The sequence below is a fragment of the Leuciscus leuciscus genome, assembly GCF_965113295.1.
Source record: "Leuciscus leuciscus genome assembly, chromosome: 2".
NCBI classification, from domain to species: domain Eukaryota; kingdom Metazoa; phylum Chordata; class Actinopteri; order Cypriniformes; family Leuciscidae; genus Leuciscus; species Leuciscus leuciscus.
The window spans coordinates 46188044-46201535 of record NC_138726.1 but is presented as its reverse complement, the minus strand read 5'-3'; the positions used below and the strand labels follow the sequence as shown (position 1 = coordinate 46201535).

Genomic DNA, 13492 nt, shown 5'->3' with positions numbered 1-13492 from the left:
AATATTTTTTTTTTCTTTTTTTTTTTAAGTACTTTAAATGACCATTGTGCATGTGCTAAATAAATAAACGTGCCTTGCCTAAATGTATTATGGCCCGCCCAGCCTGTAAATATATATAGTAGTCATGTATATTGCCTATAGAGAGAGAGAGGGTGCGCGCCGCCAATGAGCGCGCTTGACCCTGAAGCATCAGCTTGGAGATCACGGTGACGCGCGTCGCAACCATAGACTGTAGAGAAAAAAAACAAAAAACAGTCGCAACTCGCAACACACGCAGCAGGCATCACGTAGTCTCGTAGACTAATATTCCTGGTGCACGAAACCCACAATTATATAACAGTCTACAAGATGTCCAAGCCACTGACGGACCAAGAGAAGAGGAAGCAAATTTCCGTGCGAGGTCTCGCCGGGGTTGAAAACGTCTCAGACCTCAAGACCAATTTTAATCGCCATCTGCACTTTACTTTGGTTAAGGACCGTAATGTTGCAACGAAGCGCGACTACTACTTCGCCCTGGCGCACACCGTGCGCGACCATTTGGTGGGAAGATGGATCCGGACTCAGCAGCATTACTACGAGAAAGACCCGAAAGTAAGAGACTCGAATGCCGCAGTTTCATCCTACAGATCGGGGCCGCACGTACACCACTGACAGGAGGGAGGAGGGGTCGGATCACGCATTAGGGGACATTATGTTGCGCAGTAGAGTAGCAACATTGCAAAATGTAAAAAGAAACATAGATATCCTTGTTGAAGGTTTAATATTGAGGTATTTGTATTGCACCAGGAAATGACGCTTAATGCTAATGTTTCAGCAGATGGTAGGGCTTTTTTTCAATAATTACATAATCTCTACATGACTGATGTCAGGAGCGCCTTCATTCAATGTCCCGCAGAATGTATGAAGAGCTTTTCTATGTGCACTTGACAAGTATCAACAGGTCTAATTATTTTTGAATCGTTGAGTGCGAGTTATTTCAATATGTGCACATTCTTGTATTTAAACACGTAGCAACAATCTAAAAACCCAATTTCTGAATTCTTTCAGATTACAACGCATTCCATACGAAAACCTTATTTATTGAACTTTATTTTACATAATTTTAGACGTTACTCGTTTAAATTACCATTTTAAAATCTCCCATCGTTATACGATGCTGTTGTCATCATAATGTCATCACAATGTCATTATAATTGATGCGTACCTCATTGTGTTTTTTTCTTTCTTGTGCTCATTTGCATACATAATTGTGATTGGTCCTTTCCATCTTACAACGTTCAGTACGTCGTCCAGTCCTAAAACCTGAAATAGGAAGGCTGGTTGTCACAAGGAGGCTAGTCAATCATTTTAGCCCTCATTAGCAACTTAGTAATGTCTACCACAGACATTATTTTACTCATAAGTCCAAAACTGTAATTTTGCTTTGGGAAAGGAATGCATAAGTAATCACAAAACCGGAGCTTACCTAATTTCTACTGGAAATTTAAAATGATATTTTCTCATTTTTTTTATTCTAAAATAATAATAAAAATACTTCAAGTAAAAAAATTATAATATTAAAGGGTAGGATACTGTTGTATTTGGAATTTGTGTCATCTTTATCTGGGTGACTGGCATCCTGACAGAGTATTTAACCTTAAACGCTGACAGCTAATGCTGCTATTTTTACATGTGCCAGAGACACAGCACACAAACATCATTCTTTCCTAACCTTTGTTATCAACATTTATAGACAAGAGACTAAAATATTACAAGCTAGCTTTTGTTTACTAGCAAATCCTCCTTGCTAGTTGTGTCATTGGGCAACCTTCAACGATTGAATGTTTTGCGCTGGCGGTCAGTGAGATCTCAAGACATGGAATACAGATTAGGCTTGTGTTGCGCACCTGTCACAATATTATTTGTGACTATTATTTGTCTGCTCAGCAGGGGCTTTTATGGCTCCTACTTCACTGTTGCTCTAAATGGCTCTCAGCTGTTGGTGTTAAGTATTAAAAAAACACTTTTATTTAAAAAATGCTCTTCTTTTTCACTTTTTATTATCTTGTCTTTACCTTTTTTTCCCCTTTCTTCTTCTTTGTCTCCACTTGTAGCGTGTGTACTATCTTTCTCTGGAATTCTACATGGGTCGGACCCTTCAAAACACCATGGTAAACTTAGCTTTGGAGAATGCTTGTGACGAAGCCATCTATCAGGTGAGAGGAGATATGTACAACTGAACACTGCAAAAAGCAAATAGTTCTGCTGGGATGACATATTTTTGTAGGCCAACCCTGAAGTTAGCATCACCCTAACCCTAACAAGTTCCCTTGTCAAAAACCACAGTCTATGTCAAAAACATTCTGAACTTTTATGAATTCTGAAGCCTAAATACAAGTAAAAATCTAAACGTTGGCTATAAACGAATTACATGCATGACTTCAACGTCACCATCTCTAAGCTAAACATTTTCACTGATAGATTGAGTTAGAAAGAGCACAATTTTAAACACAACGAGGCTGTGCAACAGACTAGTGTGTAGATGAGTTTACCTGTTCGACATGATGACATTTAACCTTTGTAATTCCATTTAGCCACTTATTAGCAACTGTTTTTTTAAAGGGGACATATCATGAAAATCTGACAGTATCTTTGTTTTGGTAAGCCTTTCTCTGCAAGCATTACAAAAAATAAGCAGATTTTCACAGGAAGATTTCGCTCCCTTTCTGACATAGGAAGGGGATCTTATTATAAAATGTCCACCCCTTAATCTGCACGTTTCCACCCACGGCGCCACCATTTGGTTTTCACAAGCGACAACAGTGTAACTGTTTTTTTTTTTTGCAGTTCTAACACAATGGCAAAAGTTCCAGCAGAGCGTGCAAACTGTTCTGTCGTTGGCTGTACAGACGAGCACTGAAGACTATTTGACCAAAAAATGTCACAGCTGTCTTATAAAGAGCTCCGGGAACTGTGTCAACTTGTGTAAAAGTTAAACATGACATCACATAAAAGGCGATGAATTAATGTAACTCCACAACAACTACATAAATGTATCCACTAACCATTCAGAAATGTCCAGGTGCGTCTAAAAGTTGCAACCTCTTCCTGAGTCTCTCTGTAAGGCTGCACTCCGCTACTGGTTATTTCTGAGATTTTGGATGAGTGAGATTCGCGTGTTTTGTTATTGTATCTGAAGCTCGTGTAAAGGATCGCTCTCTTCTGAACGGGAGCGGGGAGCAGCAGCTCATTTGCATTTAAAGGGACACACAAAAACGGCAATAGGGAAAACGTGGAGATGTTTGGTCGCTTCTAACTTCATCTCTGTTTGGTCCCTAATGAATGAACTGGGCTAAGCTAAGTGCTATCAAAGTGTCGCCGCGCGCCAGAGCGATTGAGTGCACGCACTGAGACGAGAGAGGTATGTATCAACTCGTCTTAGTTAAGGGAATAACATAGTTTAATATGAAAAAACGGTGGAGTGTTCCTTTAAAGACAAGTGAAAGCTTTAAAAAATCACAATGGGCTATTAATATATATTTTATGTTATAGAATTTTTTTTTTTTTTTTCTTGTGGTTATGCTAACCACAGTCCTTATTTCAGGCATTTAACCAAAAAACAACAATAAAAAAAAAACAGAAATGGTAAAATGCTAACTTGTTTTAGGGTTTTGGCCTACAAAAATATGCCATCCCTGCAGCACTCTATGGAAGTAAATAATTGTGTCATTTATGCGCCCCTAGTGGGAACTGCAATCTGTGTGAGTGGCCACTCTACATAACAACATTGGCTCAACCAGTGGTGTGTATGGGGTGGGACTATATTCATATTTTGTCCAAATAGAGGAGATCTATAATACCTAGGGAACATTATCTGTTATTGTTCCACTAACCTCAATACTTAAACTTTAAAAAATAATTTTGTATAAAGTGATTATCATCATCAGTGACAGCATAATCATAAATAGAGAAAGAGCATATGGAGGAGATCTGGTGCTATATGTGCTGTAATACTGATCATCTTGGATTAGCTGCCCCTGGTCCTTTAATCCTATTCATTAGAATATGAAATGCAAATCATTCTAGATCAGCACTGCTATGCTGAGAATGTCTATAAAGATATGTTGATGAAAGATGAAACCATGCAACAGGGCATGTTTTGTACTCTGAGAAGTTATTCACCGGATTTGGTCCTGCCTGGCTCTCATATTCTGGTTCTTCTCAGCTGGGTCTGGATATGGAGGAGCTGCAGGACATGGAGGAGGATGCTGGCCTGGGCAACGGAGGCCTTGGTCGACTGGCAGGTGAACTCAGTCTCTTTAAACGTGCTGATCACAAGATTCATGGAGGCTTGCACTGTCGAGTTGGTGCTTTGATTCACTTTAATTTCTCTTCCTCTTCAGCTTGCTTCCTGGACTCCATGGCAACCTTGGGCCTGGCAGCGTATGGATATGGAATCCGTTATGAGTTTGGAATCTTTAATCAGAAAATAGTGAAGGGCTGGCAGGTAAAACAAACTTGCAACAATATCTCAGTGAAATGTATTTCTCTTCCTTTGATGCATTTGGATCTAGTAAACAACTGACATCATCTGACAGGTGGAGGAGGCGGATGATTGGCTGCGCTATGGAAACCCTTGGGAAAAAGCCCGGCCTGAGTACATGCGTCCTGTGCATTTCTATGGTCGGGTGGAGCACCACCCTGATGGAGTGAAATGGGTGGACACACAGGTGAGAGCACAGAAACCATGTATCTACATTTAATTGGTATGGAAATGCCATTTTTCATATTGTAAAATAATTGTTTTCTTGTACATTACTATTCAAAAGTTTGGAGTCAGTAAGATTTTTGCTTTTAAAGGAAATTAATGCTTTCATTCAGCAAGGAAAGATGGTTTAAAAGTGACAGTATGGACATAATGTTACAAAATATAAAGCATAATGTTAAATGCTGTTGTTTGGACTTTCTATTTGTCCAAGAATCCGGAAAATATGTATCATGCTTTCCACAAAACTATTAAGCTGCACAACTGTTTTCAACACTGATAATTATAAGAAATGTTTCTTGAGCAGCAAATCAGCATATTAGAATGATTTCTGAAGGATCATGTGACACTGAAGACTGGAGTAATGATGCTGAAAATTCAGCTTTGCATCAGGAATAAATTATATATATATAAAATAATAATGTTATTTTAAATTGTAATAATATTAATGTATTTTTAATCAAATAAATGCAGCCTTGGTGAGCATAAAATCTTACAGACCCCAAACGTTTGAACTGAGTGTACATCAGGAAGTTCAGTAGAGCTAAAGCAGAACGGCCAATATGCAAAGCAAGACTCAGATGCTACATGCTGTAGAATTGTGTCATTTTTTTTACAGATGTATGTCTATGTTTTCCTATTAAATCTGTTCCTGTTTGGCTCACCAGGTGATCCTTGCTCTCCCTTATGACACACCTGTCCCAGGATACAGAAACAACATTGTTAACACAATGAGGCTCTGGTCTGCCAAAGCTCCATGTGAATTCCATCTCAAAGACTGTGAGTTCTCTTCAATCAATCAGTCAATGATCATCAGACATTTTAACAAACCATAAGCTTTATCATTCATTTATTTTTATGAAAATAACTTGTAATATTATTTATAAAATCAACTCTGATCTATTCCATTTGTGTCCATATACACAACTGTTCAAAGGTTTGTGGTCAGTAAGATTTTTTCATGTTTTTGAAAAAAAAGGTCTCATGCTCACCAAGGCTGCATTTAAAAAAAGAATCACTTTATTTTAATATACAGACAGTTGTGTTGCTTAATATTTTTATGGAAACTGTGATGCATTTTTTTCCAGGAATCTTTGATGTAGTAAGTCTAAAAGCACAGCATTTATTTGAAAATAATTTTTGTCTGATTATAAATGTCTTTACTTTCACTTCTGATCAATTTAATGCATCCCTGCTGAATAAAAGTATGAATTTAAACAAACTTTTACTGACCCCAAACTGTTGAATGGGTATACTGTATATTTGAGCCTTATATCTTATGACTGACTTTCTGTATTCCTGAACAGTTAATGTTGGTGGTTACATCCAGGCCGTTCTGGATAAGAATCTTGCTGAGAACATCTCTCGTGTGCTTTACCCTAACGACAACGTGAGTGCAACTCAAGCGGTTCATATTAAGAAACAAATCGCATGACTCTTGGAGCCTGAATGTAAACGAATCCTCCTGTTTGTGTATGTCAGTTCTTTGAGGGGAAAGAGTTGCGTCTGAAGCAGGAGTATTTTGTGGTGGCTGCAACTCTCCAAGACATCATCCGCAGGTTCAAAGCTTCCAAGTTCGGCTCAATTGAGGAAGTGCGCATGGATCTGACCACACTGCCAGATAAGGTAGGACATCCCTGGAGCACTGATGCTGGGTTGTAGAGAACATTCAACACAATTCACATTGTATCTGGTGTCGTTTATTCATATTAATAAGACTGAGCAATAAAACTTAATGCATTGGGATGAACAAAATTGAATTCACATTTAAAAACTACTACAGAGATTCTTTGCTTTTTCTGTGTCGTTCAGGTTGCTATACAGCTGAATGACACTCATCCTGCAATGGCCATCCCTGAACTGATGAGAATACTGATGGATGACGAGAAACTGAACTGGGAAACGGTGAGTGGGAAATTCACGTCTTCTCCTTTCACATGCTTAAAAAAGGATTTGCAGTCAAACTGTTGGACTATTCAGTTGATTGATAAAAGGGTAATAAAGGGACATAAAGCAACACTTTGCAATAAGTTTTTTTTTGTTAACATTAGTAAATGCATTAGCTATCATGAATGAACGTTGAGCAATATATATATTTTAAAGCATTTATTAATCTTACTTAATGGTGGATAGTAAAAATAGTTCACAGTGCATTAATGTTAACAAATACAACTTTTGATAAAAAATGTATTAGCAGATGTTGAAATTACATGGACTAACATTAATAAATGTTGTACACTCTTAGATATGGTTCATTTATGGTTCCATGAAGAACCTCTAACATGTTTTCATTGATTTTTCATCAACCTTCATGAACCTTCATTTTTCATTAACCATTTCATTGTTTGCACAAAAGTTTTTTCATCATTGAAAAAGGTTCTTTAGAAGAAAAAATGGTTTTCTCTGCTCACTGAACGTTTTTTTGAGGAAACAAAAATTGTTCTTCTATGGTATGGCTGCAAAAACCCTCTTTTCGAACCTTGATTTTAAAAAGTGTAGAAGTATTTCATTATTAGTTCATGTTAACCAATGTAGTTAACTAATGTTAATAAATGAACCCTTATTGTAAAGTGTTACCATACATAAAGTTTAAATTTGCTGATTTCTATACTGAAAATATGCCCATGTAGACCAACACCATAATGTTGTACTCCTCTACCTCTTCTAATTTTTCTTCCTCTCTCACTCTCCTGTGACTTTCTGTCATTCTCTTTTTCTTTTCAGGCGTGGGACATCACTGTGCGTACTTGTGCATATACTAACCACACTGTTTTACCAGAAGCCCTGGAACGCTGGCCCGTTGACCTGTTCCAAAACCTTCTCCCCCGTCACCTAGAGATCATCTACGAGATTAACCGACGTCACCTGGAGGTCTGGGAACAGACATTATCTTCATGGAACATTGCATTTGAAATTTATTGTAGATAAAAAATGTTTTTTGAAGGGGTTGGGAGATCTGTTACTCACTGCATTGGGAATGTAGGACTGTGTTGACTCCAAATAAGGAGTAAATTGTGCTGTGTGAGGTTATTTAAACAACCTCCTCTGCTCTGCATGACTCAGCATCCAGTAAATCTCAGATAAAGAAAAGTAACTTCCCATGTACATTTCAGTCTGTTTTGACCTTACATTTTCTTTCCTGTTTCTTAGCGGATCTCTGCGCTCTACCCTGGTGATTTTGACCGTATGAGACGCATGTCTCTCATTGAGGAGGGAGGTCAGAAGAAGATCAACATGGCTCATCTCTGCATCGTTGGCTCTCATGCAGTCAATGGCGTGGCACAAATCCACTCCGACATTATTAAAGACACTGTGTATGTCTCCTAACTTTAAAAAAAATATTAGAATACACAGTAGCCTCAAAAAGTATCTGGACACTTAAGCCACATTTAAAAATATATAATACTGTTCAAAATGTGGGTTTAACAATGAGATTTTTTATGTTTTAATATAAAAAATACAGTAGAAACAGTAATATTATTGGGAAATATTATTACAATACAAATCAACTGTTTTCTATTTAATATATTTTATTGTAATGTATTATTGTGATGGCAAAATTTGCCATCATTAAATAGTAAATAGTAATTTAAAGTTTAAAATGCCTTTACTGTCACTTCAACTCATCAATTTAATGCATCCATGCTGAAAAATTGCATTAATTTCTTTCAAGTAAAGCCTAAACTTTGAACAGTAGTGTATAAACCAAGTAGCATTTATTTTAAAGAAACAAAGCACAAGCATTGTTGTCCAGTGCAATGACATTCATTGCAAATTAAATGTCCAAATTGATATCAACAATATGTAATTCCAAATTGTTTATTTCACAATTTTTTGTCCCTCTTTATGACTTAATCACATTGCCTCAGAATTAGCCCTGGTGAATAACTCACAGATGTTTACGGCTAAAAAAAAGTTGAATCTAATTTGGTGGGGTTGATTCTGTGTACAGTTTTAAGGACTTCTATGAAGTGGACCCAGAGAAGTTTCAGAACAAGACCAATGGTATCACACCTCGTCGCTGGCTTGTCATGTGTAACCCTGGACTGGCAGAGGTTATCGCTGAGGTGAGGAACATTGCTGATAAGAAAAAAAAAGTTATCATTACATGTGTAAACACTACTGAGGAACATACAAAAAGTACCATAACCTTCGGAAATACATTTTGGAAGCTTTAGGAAAACCATTCAAGAGTCATTATTGACCGAAAATCCCTGTCTTATGTTAATCGCTAGAGAATTGGAGAGGACTACATTCGCGACCTATGCCAGCTGAAGAAACTCTTGAAGTTTGTGGATGATGATGCTTTAATTCGAGACATTGCTAAAGTCAAACAGGTGAGACAGAATCCACTTTCAAAGTGAACTTTAGTGCAATAATCATAATTTATATGAGAATGATGAACATTACATGGCATATCTGTTGCTTTGCTGTTTTCAGGAGAATAAAATGAAATTTGCAGCGCTCCTAGAGGAACAATATAAGGTGAAGATTAACCCAGACTCCATGTTTGATGTCCACGTGAAGAGGATCCATGAATACAAAAGGCAGCTGTTGAACTGTCTGCACATTATCACCCTCTACAACCGTAAGTTTCTCTTGAAACAGCTCATTATTTCTCTTTTTACAAGTTTCGAAACAAACTAATGCATATCTCTAGCATGTAACTGGAACGTTTGGAACATTAATTGCATAACTTTTTACATATTTTTATTTATTTAGTAGGCAGTATGCAGTGAGTACTGTGCCGTATACACTAAGCGGAAAGCTAGTATTCTTTTCCCAAGATAGCCTACACTGAAAAACACTAGGCTGAAGCCTAGTCCTAGATTAAAATGCATGTTTGAGCTGTTTAACTGAAAGCAACTTACACTGACATCTCTCAAAATATGTCAGTGCCATCGTTTTGTCTCAAGATGCACACCAGTAATGTTTTTTTCTAAGACATGTTTATTAAAGCTACTTAAATGTCCTAATTGAACTAAAGCCTAATCTTGCCTTAATCTATCCCGGCCTGTGAAACCGGGCCCTGGTGTAGGATTTTTTAAAAACAATTTTCACTCAGAAATTGCTTATAAATTTCACAAATAATTACTAAGAAACGGCAAGTAACATTATATTAAACATGATATTTTGAAGTGGAAAGACTGAAAGAGTATTTTCCTTTAAAAGGTACTCCAATAATCTTTACTTTTTTTACAGTGTACTTAACTTGACTATTTTGTCTGATCAGGCATCAAGAAGGAGCCTAACAAGGCCTGGACTCCAAGGACAATTATGATTGGAGGAAAGGTGAGAATGATCACTTCACTGACCAGTCCGATCTGTTCTACTGAAATCTGAATGCTAATTGGTTAAATCATGTATCTTCAAGGCCGCCCCCGGGTATCACACAGCTAAGATGATCATCAAACTGATCACGGCAATTGGAGAAGTGGTAAATAATGATAGTGTGGTGGGAGATCGTCTGAAAGTCATCTTCCTTGAGAACTACAAGGTTACCCTGGCTGAGAAAGGTAGCATGCAAACTTACTAACAGATTTTAATATTGGATCAGCTTCTTGTCTTATTTACTCACACTTCTCGCCTTGCTTACTTCTTTCTGTCATTTTACAGTCATCCCTGCGGCTGACCTGTCTGAGCAGATCTCCACAGCAGGAACAGAAGCTTCTGGAACAGGCAACATGAAGTTCATGCTGAATGGAGCACTGACCATCGGCACCATGGATGGGGCTAACGTGGAGATGGCTGAAGAGGCGGGAGAGGAGAACCTCTTCATCTTCGGCATGAGAGTGAAGGATGTGGAAGCTTTGGATAAGAAAGGGTGACGACATAAGCTTCAATGAACAATTTTTCTGAATAGCATTAGTCTATTTTTTTTAGTGCATTCATTTATTAATGTTTACAAAAAGTTTATCCATTGAAATGTATTTTATTAAAACGTCATCCACTTAAATAGATGTAGTCATTAGCAAGATAAGGAAGAAATTAAAATGATAAAGTGTTGGTCATTTTTTTAACTAAAGGAAAGGTTACAAATGAGGGTATTAGATACAGTCTTGTTTAACTTAACTGAAGTTTGTTTATTTCCAGATACGATGCCATGGAGTATTATAACCGCATTCCAGAACTGAAACAAGCTATGGATCAGATTTCTAAAGGATTATTCAGCCCTGCAGAGCCTGACCAGTTTCAAGACATTGTCAAGATGCTGATGCACCATGACAGGTAAGAAAAACCGAAACTCATAGTTGTGATTTAATAATAATCATAATAATTTTACACTCTCTTTCGCACACAGTCACTGTTTAATACTGATCATATAAATTACATTTTGGTTGTGATTGCAGGTTCAAGGTGTTTGCTGACTATGAAGACTACATTAAAAGTCAGGAGAAAGTCAGCGCCTTGTATAAGGTTTGTATTAAAACAATATGATATTGTATGACGCCAGTAATCTTTCAGTGTTTTTCAGGTAGTAGAGTCAGTAATATTTTACTTTTATTCAGTAATAATGCATTAAATTGATTAAGAGTGAAAGTAAACATATATAATGTTAAAAAAGTTATATTTCAAATAAATGCTGTTCTTTTAAACTTTCTATTCATCAGAAAATCCTGAAAAACATGTATCATGCTTGTATCAACTGGAGTAATGATGCTGAATGCTCACAGGAATCTTTGATCACAGGAATAAATTACACTTCACTATATAATCACATAGAAACAGCTATTCTAAATTGTAATAATATTTCACAATATTAGTGTTTTCAGTGTATTATATATATATATATATATATATATATATATATATATATATATATATATTTTTTATTTTTTTTATTTTTTTTTAAACAGCCCCCAAACATTTGAACGGTAGTGTATGTGAACAAGATGAGCGATTAATACTTTTGGTCGATTTTACCTACATTTTAAATGTGTATATTTGCTACCATTTTTGTTTTGTTTTATTAGGAGTACACTAACATGCAATTTTACATTCATGATAGCTGTTCCATCAGTTTATTTGGAAATATGTGATACGATTCACTCGAAATGTATAGATGGAAATAGTACTTAACGTTCATTGTTCTGAAAGGGCTTTACACAACAGAAACACAACAATGCTGGAACTGACTCGAAGCTTGTCTCTCTTCCTGATTCTCAAACAGAATACTAAGGAATGGACCAAGATGGTCATCCACAACATTGCTGGTTGTGGCAAGTTTTCCAGTGACCGCACCATCGGCCAGTACGCCCGTGAGATCTGGGGCATGGAGCCTAGTCTGGAGAAGATTGCAGCCCCAGACGACCCCCGCTAAGTCCTTCCACAATATCAAAATCTTCCAATGTTGTAGCTGTTCTCACAGTGAATTTATTTAACATTGTGAAGATGTATAAAGGTGATTTTACCGTTGACATGTCATAGGAGATGTTAATCCATCTTCTCGTCAGACAGCCTCACACAATTTCTCTGCATCCCTGCTCCCGCAACAAGCTGTCAGCGCATCTAGTTTTGTGGCATGTTTAAATACAGCATATGTTGGTGTAAGAATGTTGGTTTTCCTGTGAAGTATTATGAAAAGGTGTGATGTATTTGTCTATCCACATCAGCAGAATAGCACAGCCTCATCCCGAAGAACCAAACATACACTGTGAGGTCAAAGCATAGCAAAAACCTTTCTGTATTTTGCCACATTTCACAGCATGATGATGACTATTATGGAAACAATTTGAGAAACCACCTTAATGTGGTCTTTTTTGTGTTTTGTGGCAAAATGTTTGAATTGAGAATTTTAGACTGAATATTTAAAACACTTTTTGGCTGTTTTAGTTTCCGACAGGCAGTTATTACATGAGCACTTTGGGCTTTGGTTGACTTAGGTTATGACTGTAATTGTACCATATTCAATGTAAAATTCCTGCTGGACATGTCCGTCACGCACTCTGACTGCTTGAAACTACCTGCCTTAACCATAATATGAGTGTTGTTTGTGTATGTTTAGGTGTAAATCTCTGCCTGTCTCTCATTGGCCTGTTGGTGCTCATGTGTTCTTCCACCCGCAGAGCTCCTCACTTTAGCACTTTAGTCATGATCTGTCAATTTTGTCCTCGAGAAGCATTGTACTGTAGCTCTTTCCACATATACTGCTGTAACTCTGGTTTTCACACCACACAAAATAAGACCTGCAGGAATGATGGGGCCCTGTATGAAACTTTGCTTTGAGTCCAGTGAAACTAATATAGCACTAAAGTGTGATTCTCCATACTTGCCAGGCTGTGTTCAAGAGCCTGAAATGTATTTACTCAGATATATTATTATAGACTTGTATTCTTAGAATAGGAAACAAAGATGTAACAAGGATGTACTGAGCATTGCTTTTGGATTTGCTGGAAGTGAGCAGACAATACTTCATATCGATAATTAAACTAGACATGAATTGCTGGTTTAGTGATAAAGGAGTAAGATTTTATCTCTAGTTCCTGGTCACCCCTTAATAGACTTGACAACCTAACCTGCAACTTTTGTTAACAGCTTTACAAATCTGATAATGTTCTCTCTGAATGTTTGCCCCTATTGTGGGTGACAACGCACACCAAACAGTCCTAGCTGATAACCTTGAAGAGAGACAAAATGAGAAATAAAAGATGAAGAAATGATTTGCTGTTTCTGCTTTTTGCAAGTATTCTTATGTTGGTCTTACATGTGACAATACAGAATGTTTAAAGGGATAGTTCACCCAAAAAT

General features: G+C 37.1%; 1 protein-coding gene across 1 annotated transcript; it reads left to right on the top strand.

Moving 5' to 3' along the window:
* The first annotated feature begins 178 nt into the window (after positions 1-178).
* pygmb (phosphorylase, glycogen, muscle b) lies at positions 179-13404 on the top strand. Its single transcript, XM_082154325.1, has 20 exons — positions 179-591; positions 2094-2195; positions 4205-4283; positions 4383-4486; positions 4578-4709; positions 5413-5524; positions 6052-6134; positions 6227-6370; positions 6557-6649; positions 7469-7615; positions 7895-8058; positions 8697-8811; positions 8980-9081; positions 9185-9332; positions 9978-10036; positions 10119-10260; positions 10361-10568; positions 10838-10972; positions 11095-11161; positions 11916-13404. The coding sequence occupies exons 1-20, from the start codon at positions 349-351 to the stop codon at positions 12063-12065; spliced, it is 2529 nt and encodes an 842-aa protein (XP_082010451.1). The 5' UTR covers positions 179-348; the 3' UTR covers positions 12066-13404.
* Positions 13405-13492: the final 88 nt, after the last annotated feature.

What these genes read in the sequence shown, in the direction of transcription:
- pygmb (XM_082154325.1), top strand. Translation starts at nt 349, where the DNA reads ATGTCCAAGCCACTGACGGACCAAGAGAAGAGGAAGCAAATTTCCGTG. An exon ending in AGGCCTTGGTCGACTGGCAG is followed by an intron (nt 4,284 to 4,382) that starts GTGAACTCAGTC and finishes CTTCCTCTTCAG; the next exon opens with CTTGCTTCCTGGACTCCATG. An exon ending in TGAATTCCATCTCAAAGACT is followed by an intron (nt 5,525 to 6,051) that starts GTGAGTTCTCTT and finishes ATTCCTGAACAG; the next exon opens with TTAATGTTGGTGGTTACATC.